The sequence below is a fragment of the Indicator indicator genome, chromosome 5 (genome assembly GCF_027791375.1).
Source record: "Indicator indicator isolate 239-I01 chromosome 5, UM_Iind_1.1, whole genome shotgun sequence".
Classification (NCBI taxonomy): Eukaryota; Metazoa; Chordata; class Aves; order Piciformes; family Indicatoridae; genus Indicator; species Indicator indicator.
This window is the reverse complement of record NC_072014.1, coordinates 32362426-32381580: the sequence shown is the minus strand read 5'-3', so window position 1 is coordinate 32381580 and position 19155 is coordinate 32362426. Positions and strand designations below refer to the sequence as shown.

Here is a 19155-nt window from a genome sequence, read left to right as displayed (position 1 = left end):
CTCTGGGCTGAATTTCAGGGGAGTTGCAGACATTTCATGATGTTGTCCGGGGCTGCAAAAGGCTCCTATAGAACTGGAGAGAAGGGACCGGTCAGTGCAATTCTGACAAAGCACTGCAGAGGTGCCTCCTCTGTGGAGAATCCTGTGGGTCTTGGCTATTTCAGACCAAAACAATGCAGGCTCAGACAAATCCTCCATCCCCTCAATCTGAAGGGTGGAAATCAAGCTGAAATAAAACTACCACAAAGCAAGGTGATGGGTGGGATTCAATTCAGCAGCATATAATATCAATGATGTTTCATATAGTTACGTCAGAGGCTTCCTGTGTTGATGAAGTATCTCTTTGTTTTTAACTCCTTTGTTTGATGAACGTGCTGATTGCTTGCAGATGGAAGTGTTAAATGTGTTTTATACACAATTCAGGTAGATGTTTGAGGTCACAGCATCTTTAAAGAGGATGCCATGGCATTATTTTGTGCCAGGGTTTGCCTGGCCCCTCCAACTCCTCAGGCACAGTTTCATGCATTTAAATCTCCTATTAGTTTTGTGCTCTGAAGGAAGGAGGGGAGCAGCCCTCAGCCCAGAGCTGCCCTGTAATGATTATTGGCAGGATGCAGCAGTGGAGCGTGCAGTTGTGCCACAGGGATAAACAAACCCAGGCCCACGTGAGGAAAAGCCAAGTGCCAGTGGCTTTTGCTGAGCTCTCACACTCCACCAGCTACCTTCATCTTGCTGCAGGATTCCTTCTCCTACCACCGATGCTTCTTCCCCAGCTTCCCAGGAGGGTGTCTAACATGGCAAGGGGTGGTATCCCCACTACACTACCCTGTGCAGTCCCAATGTATGAGAAAAATATTAATTAAAACAAAAGAAAAAAAAAACCAAGATTTTTTTCCTCCATGCTTTCCTGTGGCTGTGGGAGCTGGAGCTCAAAAATACCAGTCATAATTGACTTTTTTTTTTTTTTGGTGCAGGGGTATTCCTTTGAAGTGGTGAAGGTAGGAATAAATAACATGGCAGGAAAACACAGTAGTCTTAAATTTACAGCCACTAAACTTTGGCAAATGAGGCACCTGTGGGGGAAGGGATTGCATTTGGGAAGTCTGAAACTGCCTGAATATTGGTGTTTCCTTTCCAGGTGCCAGTGAATAATGTGCTGCTCATGACTGGAACTGTGAAGAAGAGAGGAGGGAGTTTATTTTGTGACGGTAAATACTGGTTTAAACACATGGGTTCACACTCTGGGGCTTTTGCTCCAGCTGGGGCCAACAAAAGCAGCAGCCTCACCACGGCTGTGGGCACTGGGAGCTGTACCAGGCCAACCCCAGGCAGCCAGCCTGGCAGTGCAACTATATTAAGCTCTGATGGGATGAAGCTGGTTCAAGGGCAGTGCAGGGCCCTTCGGATGGTGTTTCCTGGTGCTGGCCAGGTGTACAGACATACAGTCCTAGTGGTCACCTCCCTGATGGTCACACATACCCTGTTTGGTTCAGAAATGCAGCATTACACCAGCATGGGCAGGTTTAATGGCAATTTGGGAGAGGATGTCAGATGTCCCCCTCCCACCCAGAAGGGGTTAATTTGGGTCTTCATGGCTCACAGCTCCATGGGTTATGCTACAGATGCACCACAGGGGCACAGGGAGAAGGAACTGTTCAATACAGACACCAGTTGTTCAATCAGCAATGTTTGTTTTGCATTTGTCTGCTTCTGCTGTTGCTCTCAATGTGCCTGTTGAGTAAAACAGTGGGAAGAATTTATTGAGAATTTTTTGGAAAAGGATTTGATATCGTGCTTCCTGCTGGTTGGATTTACAGCTTGGGAGGATGCAGTATGAGCAGGGAGCCGCTTCATGGCTTAGATGTTGGGGAAGTCTTTTGGGAAAGGCTGGGGGGAAAAGGATTAAAGCTCTAGGCTTAGTGTTAAAACCCTCAGGTTTGACAGTGAGTGGACACAAAAGCATCCATTTCACGTCTGGGCTGAATTTGCCTTTGATTGCCCTAGTCAGCCTTGGTGGTATGTCACTGACCTGGGAGAGGTTTCTCTGCCCTGTCTACTTCACCAATACCACATAGTTAAAGGATGTAGGAAAGTGTCAGATTTGCTTGTTTGCAAGACTTTTGTTCCAGGGTCTAACAAAACTTTCTGAAGAACTGTAATTATTACTGCTATTGATTGTTATCTCAGAGGCTTGTAACATGGAGCCCTGTGTTTCATGTTAAAGATATCCCCAGGTATTTGAGCTGTGGCTCTGCTCTACCTGTGCCATATCCCAAAGCATCAAAGTACTTCACAGCTCTTCACCTGAGCTTTAACTCAATCTCATGGTGGCACATTACTTAGTTGTCTGTTGGTCTCTTCATCTTATCAATGAGGAAGCTTTCACTCAGCCTGTTCGGTAAAGAATGCTGTAAATACATTGACACAGGCTTAAGAAACCAAAATAATGTCCTATGTGGATCATGCACCTTGGTGGTAACTGCCTGTGGTTTCTGGGTCACTCAGATGTGCCCCTTTGCTGTGACTGAGATGATTACTTGTGTACTCACAGTCTTGTTTATGATTTACTTGTGCTTCAAGATACTGTCCCAAAGTGACAGTATCTTGACTTGTTGCTTGAGTTGAAGGAAATCTGAAGCAAGATCCTGAAAGTTGTAGGGAATAGTATAGAAAATCGATTGATGGAGGGGTGCCTCAAAGAGCTGCCTTTTCCAGGGCTTTCACCTATGACTATGTAAACATCAGAGTGGAGATTTCCAAGTGTGTTTTATCGTAAAGGCGATGGTAGTTAGCTGAGCTGTGTGGGAAGGTGCAGACAGCACCTGCAGGTTGAGAGAGAAGCACAGTAGCAGGCGAGACCGAGTTCAGTGCCTGAGTAAAGACAAGGTCATTAATGTGATGGTGTGGGCTCATCAGTGCCACCTTTTGGGTGGAAAAAAGCTTTCAGGAGAGCTTGTGTTTTGTCAGCCATCAACTTCGCTTTTGGTCAGGCAAGAAACGGAGACTGGGGAGTTGTGGACCAGATCTGAGTTTTGTCTGAGACATCAGCTATCTGGATGTGATGTACTGTCACTTGTCACACCCTATGAAAGACTGGATTCTGCAGGGCTTGTGGACATTAAGCCTGCTTCTGAAACAGCTTCAGGCAAAATCAAGATGCCCAGATTCAGCTCAGAGGGGAGATGCTGCCCAGGACAGGTTTCTGTTCCCTGGGGAGGGAGCACTCAGATCAGGATGCTAAAGCCTGCACGTTGGGGTGCCAGCAGCCTCAGAAAAGCCTGGTCTGCTGCTCCATGGCGTGCTGTCTCACAGAACCAGGAGCATGCAACTATGGAAGGGAATTGCAGAACAATGAAGGGAAATCCTTTGCCGCCTGGACAGCCCAGCCTGGGAAATTCACCACTGGAAGAAGCTGCAGGCTCCAATGCCACTGCTGGCATTCCAAAGAGCATGGGTTAGCTTTATGACCAGTAAAAGATTGGACGTTATTTGGCAAGGAATCGATCTTGATGGGAATTAAGTTTGAGGCTATCTAAGGTTCACCACACAGGTCTGGAAAGAAACTTTCCAGTCTTGCTGCACAGCGCACAGCCGGCCAGGTTTTCATCTGCTTCAGAATCTTTGTTAGTCGCAACCAGAAATGTGGCACAGGACTCGGCCGATCGTGGCTTTTTTTCCCTGTAGCTCAAAGAGGAGCACGGAAGCATAACGCAGCCGGCAGCCCGGCAGCTGTGTGTGGCACCCGGGCCGGACAGGCCCAGGAGGCTGCAGGATGTCCGCACCGCGCCCGGGTTGTTTCGGCCTGTTCCCCCTCACCTCCGCCGCGCCTGGGGCCTGCCACGCCAGCCGGGGGAACATTGCCCCTGGGAGCAAAGCGGCTTCGGGTGGGGGGTGACCGTGGCAGGAGCCGGGGGCCACTGAGCGGGGTGCAGGACTTGCGTGCTGCCTGCATTTAAGTGCGGTAGCGATAACGCTGCGGCACCGGGGCACCTCCTCGGCGGCTGCGGGGTGGGGGGTAAGGGGGTTTCCTGCTCAACCAGCGCTATCAGGAAAAATAAAGTAAAAGTAAAAATAAATAATAACAATGACAACGCCGCTGCACACAGCCGGCTGAGGGAGCGGGCGACCCGACGGCTGTGCGGAGCGGGAGGGGGCGGCCGCTCGGGGCCGTGCCGGACCACGGGGGGCCGTGCCGAGCCGGGCCGCCGAGCCGAGCGGAGCCGCGGCTGGGTGATGTCAGGCTCTAGGAGGAGCCTCCGCCTCCTGCCCTTTTACTTTCGGGCGCCGGCACTTGGCCGCAGGCTGCCGCTGCTGCCGGCCGTCTCCCCTGCCCCCCTTTTGCCCTCTCCGCTATGGGCACCCCGCACTTTTAAAACCGGGGCGGTCGCCCTCTGCGCCGCCCCGCGCGGGGGGGCACCGTGAATTAATTAAAAATCGCTATTTAGGTGGTTATTCATTGCCCCGCTCCGGGCATGTGAACAACCACCGCCCCCCACCCCCAGCGCCATGCCGGCAGCCTGCACCCTGCTGCTGCTGCTGGGGCTGGTCCCTCCGGCCGGGTCATTGCCCCTTGCTTCCCCACGGCGTCTTCCTCCTCGTCCTCCTCCTTCGTCCCGAAGCCGCCTCGGCCGCCCTTGCTCGCCTCCCGCCGCGGGACACGCCGGCAGCCCGGGTGAGTGGGAATGGACGTGGGATTTGCTCGCGGTGCGGCGGAGAGTGCGGGGGGATCCCACGCCACATGGGAGCCCGCGCGACGTGGGACCCCCTTGCCCCCCTCGTCTCCCCTTCCCCCGCGCTTTCCACCGCACCACGGCTCAGGGTTGCTGAGCATTCCCTCCCCAGTCCCTCTTCCTTGGAGAGCCCATGGTGGTACAGGCAAGGGCTTTGATGAGTGATGGTTTGGGATAGGAATCGTGGGTGGGAAACTGTAAACACATTGTAGCTGCATAGGCTGACTCGAAGGTGAGTGATGGAAACTTCACAGAGGAACTTGAGGAAGGCACTGGTGGGTACCAGGGGCATGACTGACATGTCCACCCACTAAAATGCTATCCCAGGTGGGAAATCATTGTCTCCTGTAGGTGGTCTTCAGGGTCTGAGCTGCCTACTGCTCATCTCTGGACATGTTCTCATGTCATCTTAGGTGCTAACTGACATCCAGGTGTTGGGACAGATGTCATCAGCTCTCTATAAATACCCTCTCCCTCTGTGTCGCCTACACACTTTCAGATTACTCATGTATAAAGGCAAATTTTTCCTTCCATGCCACATCTACAGTGTTGTTATCAGGAGCAATGACTAGTTTGGTGCTTTACAAATGATGATGAATTTGGTTTCAGCACAGGATAAATCATATTTTTCCTGGAACAAGTGGGTCTCATTTCAAGTGTCATCCAGTAAACTGCTGCACTTGCTTGCTGAAGAAGACACATAGCTCTAAGGATGACTAATTCGATGAGTTTGGAAAGCACTGAATGTCTGCAGGTGGTATGAGAAAAATCCAGTGTGTCAAATTAGTCCTGTGTAGGTTTTAAGTAGGTTTCAGGATTGATTGCCTGCCTGAGCTGGACTGTCAATTTTCATCCTTTACTTTCTGATGTGGAGAGAGTATCATGCTTTGGTACTTGGGGTTAAGTTTACTTTTATAGAGCTATATAATATCAGGAAATGTGACAAAACTACATTTTTATAACATTTTAGTTTTCTTCACAATACCAAGGTGTGCCTTTGTAAGATGTATCCCCACTAGACAAAATGTGTAAGTGGGGATAGTGACTGGAATATACCCTGCAGTGGATTAGAAAACTCCCAACTAACAGTGTTTGTGTGAGAGCAGCTTGGTGACTAGGATACTGCACCAAAATGAAGGAGATTTGGGTCTGTTCCCACTTCTTTGTGCCATTCCAATCACCAGTTTGCTCTCCAGACTGGGAGAGAAAAATGCTGGTTTACCTGCTATCAACCTTTGTCAAGATAAAATCTGCAACTTTCCAGCAAAGTGCTTGCCTATTATTTGATGAGAGCTGCACAAGTTCCTTGGTGGACAGAAAAATAATACTTGATTTCATGTCCGCTTTCGATCTGGCATCTTTTCCTGTGACCTTGATGACTCCTGAGAGGCAGAGGAGGAATGCATTTCCTTTGTTAAGAGTCTGAAAAGCTCGAACTATCTGTCCATACACTGGAAAAGCCATTTGTCTGTGTACCAGCCTCTGGCTGCCCAGCTCAGCAGCAGAGGCTTCGCTTCATGCAGTCCCTGCTTGGCAGCTACAGGTGCTCGTGAATCATGTCAAGCCCATCCAGAAGGAATGGGGGACACATCATGAAGGAGTGATAAATAGCACAGCAGTAGCTTGCTTCCAAGCAAACAGCATCATGAATTATGCTGGGTCCTGACAGCCACAATTCACTTGCTGTTAGCTACAGCTCTATGCTTGTCAGTCAAGGGAATTGTTTGGTGTTATGGGAGTGGGCTGAGGGGATCTCCTGAATTACTCTCAGGTTGAGCTGTAGACGCTTAAGAAATCCCTATTGTCCTGCCTCTCAGACGTTTTTCACCTCTGAAACTGTTTGCTTGAAGCAGGGCAAGGAGTGTTTCTTGGGAGCACACCACCCCAGCACTACATGGAAATGAAGATTACATCTCTGTTTGAAATGAGTCTGAGGTTAGGCAGCGAAAGCCCTTTCTCAGGCAGGGCTTAGTGAGCAGATGGTGAAGCAGGGGGTGTAGAAATAGGGCTTTTGAATCTCACAAAGCATGGGGTGAGAGAGTGGAGCCGGACCCAGGCTGTCTTGCAGAGCTTTGCTGCCTTCCTAGCCTGCCTGTGCCTCAGCCTGCATCTGCTGTCCTTCCCTGCCAAACCCACCCTGGGCTTGTCTGGTGAAGAAATGAGGACAGATGGCTTTTGTGTGTTGTTTAAAGTACAGGCTGAACCCAAGGAGAGAAACAGGAAAAAAAATAGGTGAAGTAGGAAGCAAAAAAACTGGTGACAGTAGAGTTAAAGCATTGTCAAAGCCCTCTGTGAAATTCCTCCTGGCAGCTGTGTTACATGGGCACAGGGCAAGCCAAAGAACTCTGTCTGCCACCACCCTAGATCAAGTAGGGGTTCACTCACAAGCTCTGTCCTCCTGCAGGGCTCCTTATTTTAGGTTTCCCATCTGTAAAATGGGAATAATTCCAGTGACGCCATGGGGATAGTTGGGGTGGCACCAAGCCCCTGACAAAGTCACTGTGGCTGGAGTCTCACCCTGCTTCTGCAATGTCCCTTCCACTTTCACCTCTGACCTGCACTGGTGCCCTGCTGTGCTGCCCAGCACAGCACGGGGCTGCCAGCAGTGGGCTTGCCCTGAGAAGTTGATCTGCTTTTTTGCCATCTGTGTCTGGCCTTCTGTCCTTTCTCCCTCTCTCCTGTGCCAGCTGCTGCCTTTCTTTGCAGCCTCCCCAGTGGGAGCCCTGGAAATAAGGTGTGAAATCACCCGAGAAGGAATCAGCTTAGCTCGCAGTGGAGATTTAGGCTGGCTGCTAGGTGAAGCTTCCCAGCTCAAAGAAGGGGCAGAACATCCTGCATTTATTTATCTATTTAAAAAAAAAAACTTTTTGTCTTTGAAACTTTCTGTGTGTGGAAGAAACAAATTTAGAAGTGAGAGGGAAGAAGTCGATGAAGATACCTGTTTGTACACAAGTATGGTGTTGCCTTCAAACCTGCCTCAAGTTTCACCATACAGATTTTGTGGCTCCTGGGGGTTAGAAGCCCACCTCCCCGTGCAGTCATGCCGATGCAGAGAGGTGTGAGATGATGCTGTTCAGCTTCCATAGGATTTCAGGTGACTGTTGAGTGGTACAGGAAGGATACTTCCTCCCCCTGTGGTGTGGAGTCAAGGAAGGATTGCCTCACATGCCTCCTCGTTGCCATCAAAATACCTGCAGGCTGCAGGGTTTTCTTGGGCATCTTTGCTGCTCCTCTCTCTGAGCTGTAAGTGGATTTGGTTGGTGTGCTGCAAATGTGAAATCCCTGGAGCTGTATAGATTTAACTCTTCTCCTTCAGGGCACATAATTTAAAGCAGAAAAAATGGAGAGAAGGACAAAAATGTGTTTCAGAAAAGGCAGGAGATAAGAGATCCTGTCCATTCCCCATCCCAAGCTCTTGAAGGTAATGAGGGTTGTGCATTGATCGACTGGTTCGTGTCGGTCTGTGGAAGCACTTTGCTTGGTGTTTAAGTGGTAAATGAATGCAGTCAGAGAGATTTGTGCAAGCTGACTGGTGGGAGCACATGCTGCTGCCTATTGATTTACACCTGCCTGCACTATGAATGCAAGTGCTCAGCTGTGACCAGGGCACAGTGGGTGAGGGGGTAGCTGCTGTGGCTAAGGTCTGGTGCTGGGCTATCCGCAAAGTTTCATTTCCCAGTAACAAACCACCAGAGCCAGCCCGTGCCTGTTCAGCAGGCCTTCGCCGCGTGCTCTGCTCCTGCAGTCTTCACTACTTCAGAGGAGTAACTTTATTTGCTTTATTTTTGCTTGTGGCTGGGAAGAGAAGGAGATGGGTGGCTGCTGCCATGTCTGCAGGGGCTGGTGCCAGCCTTGCTGGTGCAGGGGTGCTTCACTCAGGGATATTTCCAGTATCAAAACTTGCATACTGATAATCTAGAGGAGTGTGTGTTTTCTGGGACAACTTGCTTCCTTCACCTGCTCTAACAGATCTCAGTTTTTGGGCTGGAAGTCAGAAACTCTCCATGGCTGAGCTCCTAAGCTGTCACGCATGCTGCCTCCATTCTCCCTGTCCTGTTCATCCTCAGGGGCTATGTCACAGCAGCTAAGTGCTGTGTGGAGGCTAATGGCTCCATCACCTTTGCATCTCTCGGAAGTGGCACAGGATTATGCTGATTTAGCAGAGGGGATGTGGTACCAGGTTAGAAAGGCAGTTGGCCTGGGTAAGGTGGTAGTGCAAAACTCAGCTGAATGCTGCCATGGCTGGAACTGTGCCTGTGCATCTGAAATGTAAAGCTGCTTCTTTAAACCTGTACTGTTTCAGGCAATCCTGCACAAGGAATTTTGGGAGGTATCTAGGCAATGGGAGCAGGGGATGGCTCTGTCCCATAAGTAACCAAGCTGGGCACTGAGCCATCCTTTGGGTGAAAGCAGAACCCAAAACTTGGCCAACTGTAGGTGCGTGCTGGCTGCCTGCTTGGGTGCTGCCACCAGACAGCCCAGGCTTCTGCAGGAGTTGCTGCTGGTCCCACTCATTGCTCCTGTGGCTGTACAGGAGTTGACTGAGGCCTATTTAGGATCAGTCTGGTCAGGATGTTTTTATTTATGAAGCATAAGAAACTATTTCAACTAGCAAGTTAATCAAGCCAATAGAAGTAGTCAGTGTAGCAATAGGCTTTCAGTGATGTGGTGTAGACACAAAGTCTTCAGCTCTTCCGCAGTCTCTGCTGGAAGGACCCATTAACTGGTGCTGTGGGTTCCCCATCAATGGTAACTATGTACCATTTCCAAAACAGGGACAGGTAGAAAGTGGTAGGGCTCAGCTATGGCTGAGCCTGCTGCCTATTTTGCAGCACAAAAATGCTTTTGTTTTGCCTGTGTTTGTGCTGCTGCAGGGAGGCAGGAGGGGACACGGCATGCTGCACCTGGTCCAGCTGCCCCTGACATGCTTGAGGGTGCTCATGGCAGGGCTACCACCTCTTAAATACCCTGAGGAGATTGTCTAGACATGAATGGATCATAGATATCAGGTCTAAACACTCTAGATTCTGGCTGTGCTTCCCCATATATTTTCAGGACGCTTTCTCCAGTATGTGGGGTGAGGAGGGTCTGGGTGGGTCAAGTTATCTCTGTGCAGACAAACAGCACCACTCCCAGCTGGGCTGATCCACTTGGGCAGGCATGGAGCTCCTCTGGAAAGAGGCATGGCCAGATCCTGGCATCTGTTGTGTCTTTTTGCTGTCATAATGGTGCAAAGAAGCTTCTGGGGCAGTTTGACCAGCCAGAGGGTCAGAAGGTGCTCCAACTCAATTAAAGCTTGGTCATTCATAATATTACCCTGATAATGTCTGGTAAAAATCCATAGTCTGTAGCTCATGAGCAAGCTTGTCTCAAGGCCTTATTATACCAACCACAGGCCCTGTTATTTACATTTGATTGAAGATGTAGGTCATACAATATGTTTTTTTTCTCTTTCCTCATCAGCTGAGTGTCAAAGGCAGAATCCAAATTTCAGTGGCTTGATTACAAATTCAAATTTTTATTTCCCTGAGCTGTTTTGTGACATTTGCATTGTAATTTTCTCTTTCCATGAATATTAGAGGTTCATTTGCTGGGATATTCATCCAGAGCAGATGCAAGAGGTCTACAAGGCTTGGTGAAAGAATTCAGTCTGTGGGTGTCTAAACAGGAGAAAATGGCTTTGTCACATTTGGCCACCCATCCCTCTCACCCTTTTCTGCTTACATACAGCTGCTGCATGCACACCCATCACCATACATTTTTGAATGCCCAGGTGTTGCACCATAACATCCTCCTGCTTCGGCGAGGGTCGCGGTTCATTTATGGCTCTTTGATTATGCAGAGTTCACGTTCGTCTTTTCAGGCTGAAATCATTCGTGTTCGAGGACAAGGAGAGAACTTTCCCACCCAAAAGGGAAATGATGTTGCATTACTGAGCGGCCAACCCAAGTAATAATATAATCTTAGAAAAATGCAGTTCCCTTGAGTAAAGGAAGCTCTGTAAACTTCAGCTCCTCCAAGCTGTTAGCATAGCTGATGCCTGTGTTATAGTAGTGCTGTTGTCAGGTCCAGTCTATTGAAGTGCTCGGGGGAAAAAAACAGAGGAAAAAGAGAATCAGAACCAGCTCCTGCTTAAAATGAGGATCTCTTGTAGGATCTGAATACTGTGAGGCTTATAATAGAGATTTTAGGATCTTGGGTCACATCACTTCATTGCTGTTAATTTGTTTTATATCTCAGCTTGGTGCTGGATGGGGTAATGGCCACCCCTGGTCCTGAAGAGCTTGGAAAAGGGAAGGCAGAGCCAGCATGAGTGTAGGAATCAACTGGAGGAAGGTAAAACTATGCAAGGTTTCCACTAATTGGAGTGCTGAGGTCAAAAGTCTGGCTGTGTAAAAACCAGGGCAGGAAAAGGCTCGTTTTTAGAGTTGCCAGTGTTTGGGCAAACCCATGCAAGGGAAAGAGATGGGATGAATTTATTCTTTGAGCAGTACTTGTGGTTTGTTATCTTCTGCTCACCACAGGGTGGGTAGCTTTAGTGTGTCATGAGCTCTGTGGGTGCTGAGTATGTATGGGTCCCATGGCCAGGGCACGGACTGAAACACAGGCACTCTCCTTCCTCTGGGTACAGCAACTCCCCAAGCTGCACATTCACTAGAGTCTTCTCCAGCAAACTGCTGGTCTTTGTAAAACCTGTAGGAACTTGCTGTCTTGGATGCCTCTGCTTTTCAGGCTAATTTGTTTCAATGCAGGAGGACAGACAATGCTGTCTCAGGAGCTTCATCTCTTCAGAAACCAGTATTAAATGCATGAGATGTAAAAATATACTTTAAAAAGTGCTTGAAATGCAACCCCCAGCATATTTCCTATAAGCAAGATGTTTGTAGGAAATATCCTACAAGCTGTTGCTGCTCCTGTGCTGCTGCTCCCAGTCTCTTCCACGGCTTTGAGTGAAGGTATTTGTCATTGCCTATCCTCTGTGCAGGCAGGGCTGTTGAGGAGGGTTATATCTGCTTCTGCATCCTCCATGCCCTTGACTTGGAGTCATTTGATAAATAGTTTTGCAGTTGGTTACTTAAGCATATCTCAAGCTGCAGTGTGCATCTCAGCTGTGGGTGAGGCAGCCTTGCTGCCAAAAGTCAAGATCTGTGTCAAGAGTCTCCAAAGATTTGTCTGTTTTCCCTTAAAACCCCAACTCCTGGAGTTGTCATTACAGTAGAATCACTTAGAGGGGGAGAAAAAGAGCTTCTGTCTGTTGAGGTGGTGAATCAAAAACCCCTTGAAAACATGGGCTGCAAATCCAGGAGTCACTCAAGAAGTCCAGGTGGGCTGTGTTTAAAAGTTCTACTAGCTCAGAGGTTCTCTTTGGAGGCTTTGGGGTGCAGACAGAAGAGCTGTTTCAGACACTTTTGCTTGGGAAGTCTCTGCCTGAATGTCTGCAGAAGTGCCACCATCTTAGTCTTTTGCTTCGCTAGGAAAAGAGAGGGTGTGCAAAGAAGCGCAGCGCAGTGCAGCGCAGCTGGTAAATTGGGTGCAAACCCAGTTGTCCTCTCTCCAGCTCTCTGAATACCTTGTGCAAATGCTGTGACCTTGGCAGATTGACTCTCCTCTGGGAGAAGGAAGCTCCATCTCTGCCTTTTCATTCTTTACAAGGACATGAAGCTAGGAGGACTTTTTATCTTGACTAGTGTGGCCAGCGTAGGCTGAGGCTGACCATGTCACTTGCAGTTTTAAAGTGATCTGTTAGAAAAGCATGCAAACTGTGCATGAAGGGTTAACTCAGCAGGGTTAACAGTTGTCCCAGGGGTGCAGCCCAGGCTGCATCTCCCAGAGGACATCCTGTTGCACACACATTTGGGGAGTTTTTATCAGCATTTTTCAGTGTGCAGAGGTTTCAAAGGCAGTTACAGGAATAAGTCTGACCTCTTACCTCTATAACCAGGCAGACATCATTATCATTTCTGCTACCAGAACCACCCTCAGATTCCCTCAGGGATCTGCAGACCATGGAAGAAACCCCATGCAAGAGTTTTGGGCTGATGAGCAGCTTCCTTTAGGTTGCTGGTAGCAAAGAAATGCTCTTTTTTTTCCCATTTTTTTGTTGTGTTTTTTTTTTTTTTTTTCTTGAAAAGCATGCTAAAAGGCACTTCTGCATCTGGAGTGACAAGAGGAATTTGGATCTATAGAGCACAATTATCCATGTCACTGCTAGTTAGGATGCTGGTGTTAACACCCTTCCTCTTGTGGAAGATCTTTTAAGCCCCAAGGACTAACATGGAACGTCATGCTCTGTTGAACTTCAGTGAAGCAGGGATGAATCACACTAAGTTGAAGATTTGTCTTCAGTATATTATCAGAAAGATACCTTCCATGATAGCCTATTGGCAGGGCACTGCAGCCCACCCAGCGTGGCAGGACCTGCCTTTTGGGCGGGGGGAGGGGGCAGTATGCATAAGTCAAGGACTGGAGGTTGGAATTTGGGTGTTTGAGGGGTAGTTTTGTTTGGTTTTGTTGTTTGGCCATTCTGTAAAAGCAAAAGGCATGTCTGAAAAGAATCTCAAAATATATCCCAAGGGATCTCAAGACATCTCCCCTTGCAGGATCACCCCAGAAGATGTTTATCTAAGACATTTTTAGAAATTTACTCCACAGAATGGTTTCACAGCTTCTCTGGATAGCTGCCTCTTTATGGGTGTGAAAACACTTTCTTATCAGGGAAACTATAGCAGCTGGTAGTTAAACCTGCAAAGAAAGATGTGTCTCTCATACAACTGGTGGCCAAGTTTGACCCTGCATAACTTGTGAGATATCATGAACTGACAAATTAAGGTAATTTAGCAGTCTGGAGAGATTAAGTAAAAGGTAATCCTGTGTATTGAAATAGTTTCTTTCCCTGTGATGGGAATGAATTTCCAGGGGTGGAAACATCAGCAAACCAACAGCACATGATTTGCTTTCCTTGTCAATTGGAATGAAGGCCCCTGATTGTGGAGCATAATACTGCTCTTGTAACTCAGCGTTCATCTTTGTGCCGGAGCTGGGCATAATTGCATCTGTGTCTGGAGGGACAAGGAGAAGGGTTTCAGTAGCTGGTGCTCACAAAGGCATCTTTAGAAAACTCCTTACCCCTGGTAGAAGCTTGGAAGAGCTCAAAGGGTAATGCCTGAGTAGCTTTAGGCATTTGAACAGTCATCATTGTTTGATTTGGATTCAGTTACAGGACTAACATCTAAATGTTAATTCTTTTTAGGATATTATCAGCTCTTTCAGCCAATGCAGAATGGGGCTGCAGTATTAGACTGGCAGCCAACCCTGCAGATAAAAGCCCTTTGAAAGGATGTTTCTTAGGAGGGAAACTTGATCAGAGAGTAGAGAATAATTGTGAAGATGGTTTTTCAGAGGGATGTGGAACAAATACGACGCGTGAAGAAAGCAAAATGAGGACCAGGAGGCTTCTGACCTGAGGAATGGGAGTACTAGCAATTTCATGGCCTCTGAGAATGGTCCATACTGTGCAGAGCTCCTCATAACCTTGTTCTGCAAATTGCTGGTATGCCTGGAGATCATATGGTGCTGGGTAAGCTGCGTCACATTCTGGGTTAAGACTGAAGTTGATGGTCTCTTGACAGCAAGAGTGCGCTGAGGCACTTGGTGTGAAGTGGCTCCATGCTGGGTAATAAGAACGTTTGGGCTCAGATTTCTGGGTTCCAGATCCTCTGCGCAGCCTCACTCAGCACACAGTGCTTGTATGCACCAAGGTAGCTTGTGACCTGACCTTGACTGCTCTGAGCTCTCAGTGACAGCTTGGAGGGTGACAGCCCCAATCCTGCCCTTCTTCATCACCCGTTTTCACTGCTGGCCACAGGGCTCAGGCAGGGGGCTGCAGCGCAGAGACCTGCAGGCAGGCAAATGAAGGGGTCTTGTTTGCAGCCTCCTGGGAACATGTACAGAAAGGCACTGGTAACGGTAAATCCCTTCCCCTCTAGTTCTCAGAAAGGAAACATGTGACTGCAGAGGCAGTTGGAGAGCAGTGAGGGACAGCAGGAGGGCCACCTGGGCGTGCTGCTCCTCTGTGGCAGCAGTCACCAGCTGGCAGGTACCCGGGGGGGCAAAGCTGTCTTGTCCCTTGGAAGAAGGATGTCTGTTGCCATCCTGAGCGTTGCCACCACTGCTTCCGGCAGCAGATCAGTGCAGTGTCATCTAGGAAATGTGGTTTAGATCATCATCCTTTCACAGCAGATGGGGGAAGGGAGGTGGGGGCCCCTGTCTCTTCTGGAGATTAATTTCTTTCTAAATGGCTTTGAGTTTCGCTTGTTTGCTTTTTTTCTTCATCCCCTTTAAAATCTCCCTGTGCCTTGCTAGGAGAGTAGAAACCACAAGAGCATCCAGCATTCCTACTACCACCTTCAGCTGGGAGGCAAGAGCTAGATGTAAGACTTAGATTGCCATGAGTTTTCCCCTGGGATGGGGTTGGATTTTGCTAGTCTACATGAAGGGAGGAATCCTGTGAATCCTGTATCTGTGTGTCACCAAGCTGTGTCTGCCCTTTGGTGGCTTTGTGATCCTCCTGCATCTGAGAGGGCCTTTCATCCCTCTGGTCTCTACCATATCCTTGAGAATTTGCTGAGTTCTCAGGTTGGTCATCATCCCTGGTGCAGCTGCCAGCCAGCAAAGCTCTTTGGCATATGCTTAGTGTTAAGTACAGAGAATAGCTCTCTGGGGAGCTGTTCTTAAGTGCATTGCTGGAGCAAGGTTCTAGTTAAGACATCTGGACCACAGCCCACCCTGCAGTGGTGGGCAGCATCACTCAGCCTCCAGAGACCTGTGGCAGTGCTTGGCTGCTTAGGAGTGCATGGCATGGCAGCACTCCGTTTCCTACTTCCTTATCCTTCCTGGTGCTTATTGTCCCCTCCTGACTGTGGGAAGTGCCTCCTGGTCTTAGACCACTTTGGAGCAGGGCCCCATGGTTTCATTTCCAGAGTGTGGCATGATAGTACTGCCTTGTTTTCTCCCAGGTATGCAGAGACCTTAGCTCGTGGGGCAAATGGGGCTTTTTGATGGATGTTGAGAATTTGTGCAGAAAAATCTGTACTTCAACCCATTGTTCTTGTTGTTTTAAGCACAATCCCAAATAATCACAAATATCAATAGTCTGTTTTTTTTTTTTCTCTGCAAGATCTGTTCTAGTCAAATACAAGTCACTGAGCTTATACTGGAAGTAAATAAGCTGCATGGAATGACTTTGGTTATACATGAGGTCAGACAGAATGAGCTAATGCTCCCTTCTGGCCCTGAAATTAAACTTTTCAGAAAGCAAAATTTCATCCTGAAGCTTCTAAGCTACCAGCACCTTTCTTTATGGAGGAGCTCAAGGCCTGGGTGTGCAGTGGTCTTGCTCACCAAAATACAGCCCTGCTCAGAGGCAATTTCCTTGTATTGATGGTTTAAATGAAAGTGGGCAGCTGCTGGGGCTGGATGATGATGGGAGAAAGTCATACGATGGATTGCGATGCCCTGGTTGACATGCCAAGGGTAATTAATCTCTCCCTAGCAGTAGCTAGCAGGGCTAGCTTCCCTGGAAATATTGCCTCATGCCATGTGAGCTCTTACCAATTGCAAACCTAGCAGGCAACTTCCAGGTTTCTGGAATTATTCCTGTGAAAGTTCGGGAGAAAGGTTCATGCTGGAAATTCAATCTTGTGTATACAAAAGCCAGCATCAGCATCATCCTGCTTTCTCCAGCCATTTCTTTCCTCTTATCCTGAACTGTAGACATTACCATGGCTTTCCCCCCCTACTCTCCCCCCCCCCTTTTTTTTTTTTTCCTTTCTTTTTTGCAGCCAGGATGTTTTTTCTTGCCTTTTTATTGTTCCAGTGACCTAGCAACTCCACTTTGGTGGAGCCCTGCCAGGAGACTTCCTCCCCAAGCCGTCTGACAGTCTCCAGCAGCACTGCCCTCAGATGGGAGCACAAGTTAAAACGACATGGGGCTGGGTCCCAGCATGGCTTTTGCTCTGCTCTCACAAGAGATGGGGAGGGTACCACTGCCTTCCCTCCGAGCAAAGCTTCCAGGGACTTTGAAAACCCTGGAAGGAGAAAGAAAGTGCAGGGCGTTAAAGCAGAGCCTGGGGGTTTAGAAGTGAACGAGGTGGCGCTGGGATTTAGTGCTTGGGGTCTGCAGTGCAGGGTGCTTGGAGGTGTTTCAGTATGGCAGAGAGGCGATGGAGAGGAGGTGTGAGCACTCGGAGAGCTGTGCCTTTCGGCAGGATTTCTTATGACTGATTTTAATTACCGTTTACTGAAAAAGATGAGAAAGAAATCCCTTTGGTAAGTGCTCTTGGGCTGTGTCAGCTGGTGCTAGGGCAGAGCTGCCTTTGCATCCCTAAGGGCTGTGGAGGCTTTCCCCACATTGACACCAGGAGACAACACCAGAGGGGACACTGCTGAGGTAGGAAATAAATGAGCCAGCAAGAAAATACAGCTAATTCAGGCTTTCTGCTCAGGAAAAGCAGCAGGGACATGGGTCCTGGGGCCCTGTGGGGCCTCTCTGAATCTGGAGGCTTGGTCTCCACTTCACTGGTTCCTAATATATGTGGCTGGCTGGATTAGGATTTTACTGGAGCCTTGGTGGAATTATGGGGGTTTTTAGGAGTATGGGTAGGCATGAGGCAGCCTAGCCCTGTTGGAAGTGGACTTGTATTTGAATGTGCTTTCCAAAGACTTGATAGTTAAACAGGGCTCTAAAAAAAAATACTAAAATCTATTTAAAATCAAAAGCTCTTGAAAAGATGTGTTCCGTGCTGCTTTGAGCCCTGGGATGGTGGTTTTCAGGCAGCATGAGATGAGTAGATTAAACTGTCCAAGAATGACAAGTAAGAAGCTCAGGGTTTCATAGGCTCAAGCTGGTGATCTGGGAGCTTGCACCTCCCCAAGGAGATGTGTAGGACACCAAAATTAAGAGGCTGGAAACCACTGGAGAACAGGGCAGCATTCTGTCCCTGCACTGGGCAGCTGTTATCCCTGGTTGCAGGCAGGTTGTGTGCATGCATCCTACACTTTTGGAAATAAGCACAGGTTTCTATGTACTCTTTATTTTGGAGTACCTGTCTCTCTGCTTTAGGGTACTGCTCTTAAAAGCAATAATCTGATCCTTTTTTTTTTTTTTTTCTTATGGCATCTCTGAGTATCAGCTCTGAGATGGTGAAAAAAAAGGGTAGGAAGCAAAAACGGCCTTTAGCATCCTCCATGGTTCTACAGGTCCAGGAGGGGAGGTGGTATAGAAGTGGTGTGGTTTTGTCTGATAAAGCAGCACTGCAAGCAAAGTGCTGTGGCCTGGTATAAAAGGGGCTGAGGACAATGCTGAATACCCTAGTCCTGTGGACATGGTGACCAGGTAGGTGTTAACCAAATGGACCTTGGCACTGAGAGCTTGCAGAGTTTACTGCTAGTATTAAGCCCCCAGCATCTTTTTTGAGCTGTCATATTAAAGCTCCAGTCACCTTTTCTAGCTGGATAAATCCTTCATATTATGGTTAAAATGATTTAAAATCCTGAGAATTGCTGTCCTGCTCTGCCTGGGACCCAGTGGGGAGAAGATGAGGAGCACAAAGACCAGAGCAAGGTGCTGCTAGGGGATGTGCCTGTGGGGTAACCCATCTGAGCTGAGCCCTGCAAGCAGGGCAGGAGTTGCTGCCAGGGTTCCTACTCCTTTTCTCTTCCCTATCCACTTTTTCTTGCCACCTTTCTTCATCCAGCCTGAATAATTCCTTTTGTTTATATCAAAAGAATTAGCAAAGGAGGGTTGACCGCATGTGGTTAAAAGCCTCTTGCGTTCTTCCCGTGCTTAGTGCCCAGGAGGGACCTTCCCCGAGCAGTGTTATCAGTGTGTTTACACTCAACTGACCCTTCTCAAGTATGAACTTTTTTTTTTAATCTTCATTTCAGCCCCCCTGCTGCTCCCCCCCATTACACACCCCTTCTCAAACTGCTTCTTTCAGGGCAAGAACAAGGAAGGAAACTGAAAATCCCAGAGAGGCCTGGACGATCCAGATTTAGGGCTGTAGCTTTTGTTCACACAAACTCACTTGGCTTCTAACCGGCCTCCACCCATGATCCTGACATCCGCAGCAGCCGTTCAAAACACAGCACAGAGCCCAGTCCCGGCCCCAGCAAGGACCAGCAGCTGCCTGTGCCACCCACTGCAGGGCCAACAGTCCCAGCTTTGCTCCCCACTTCTTCTCCCTTGCAGCCTGCCTTTTCTTCCTAACCTTTTCCTACAGCCGGCAAAGAGTTTCCTAAGTGGAGATGAGGATTTTTCCCTCTGTGAGCCTGGGATGTTACTAAGATTATGCAACGTTAACAGATGTGGGCTTTATAATTATAGCTGCCTGGCCTTGGGAGGAGCCTGCTTTGGCTTCAGCCTTGC

The 19155-nt window shown here is 48.5% G+C and overlaps 1 protein-coding gene across 1 annotated transcript in view; it reads left to right on the top strand.

The window, feature by feature from the left end:
• The first annotated feature begins 4506 nt into the window (after positions 1-4506).
• The window catches only part of HEG1 (heart development protein with EGF like domains 1), a 56807-nt gene continuing 42158 nt past the window's right edge, over positions 4507-19155 (top strand). Inside the window, 2 exon segments of the mRNA XM_054381252.1 lie at positions 4507-4672; positions 8798-8932. Of these exon segments, the coding sequence (XP_054237227.1) occupies positions 4507-4672; positions 8798-8932 (301 nt within the window).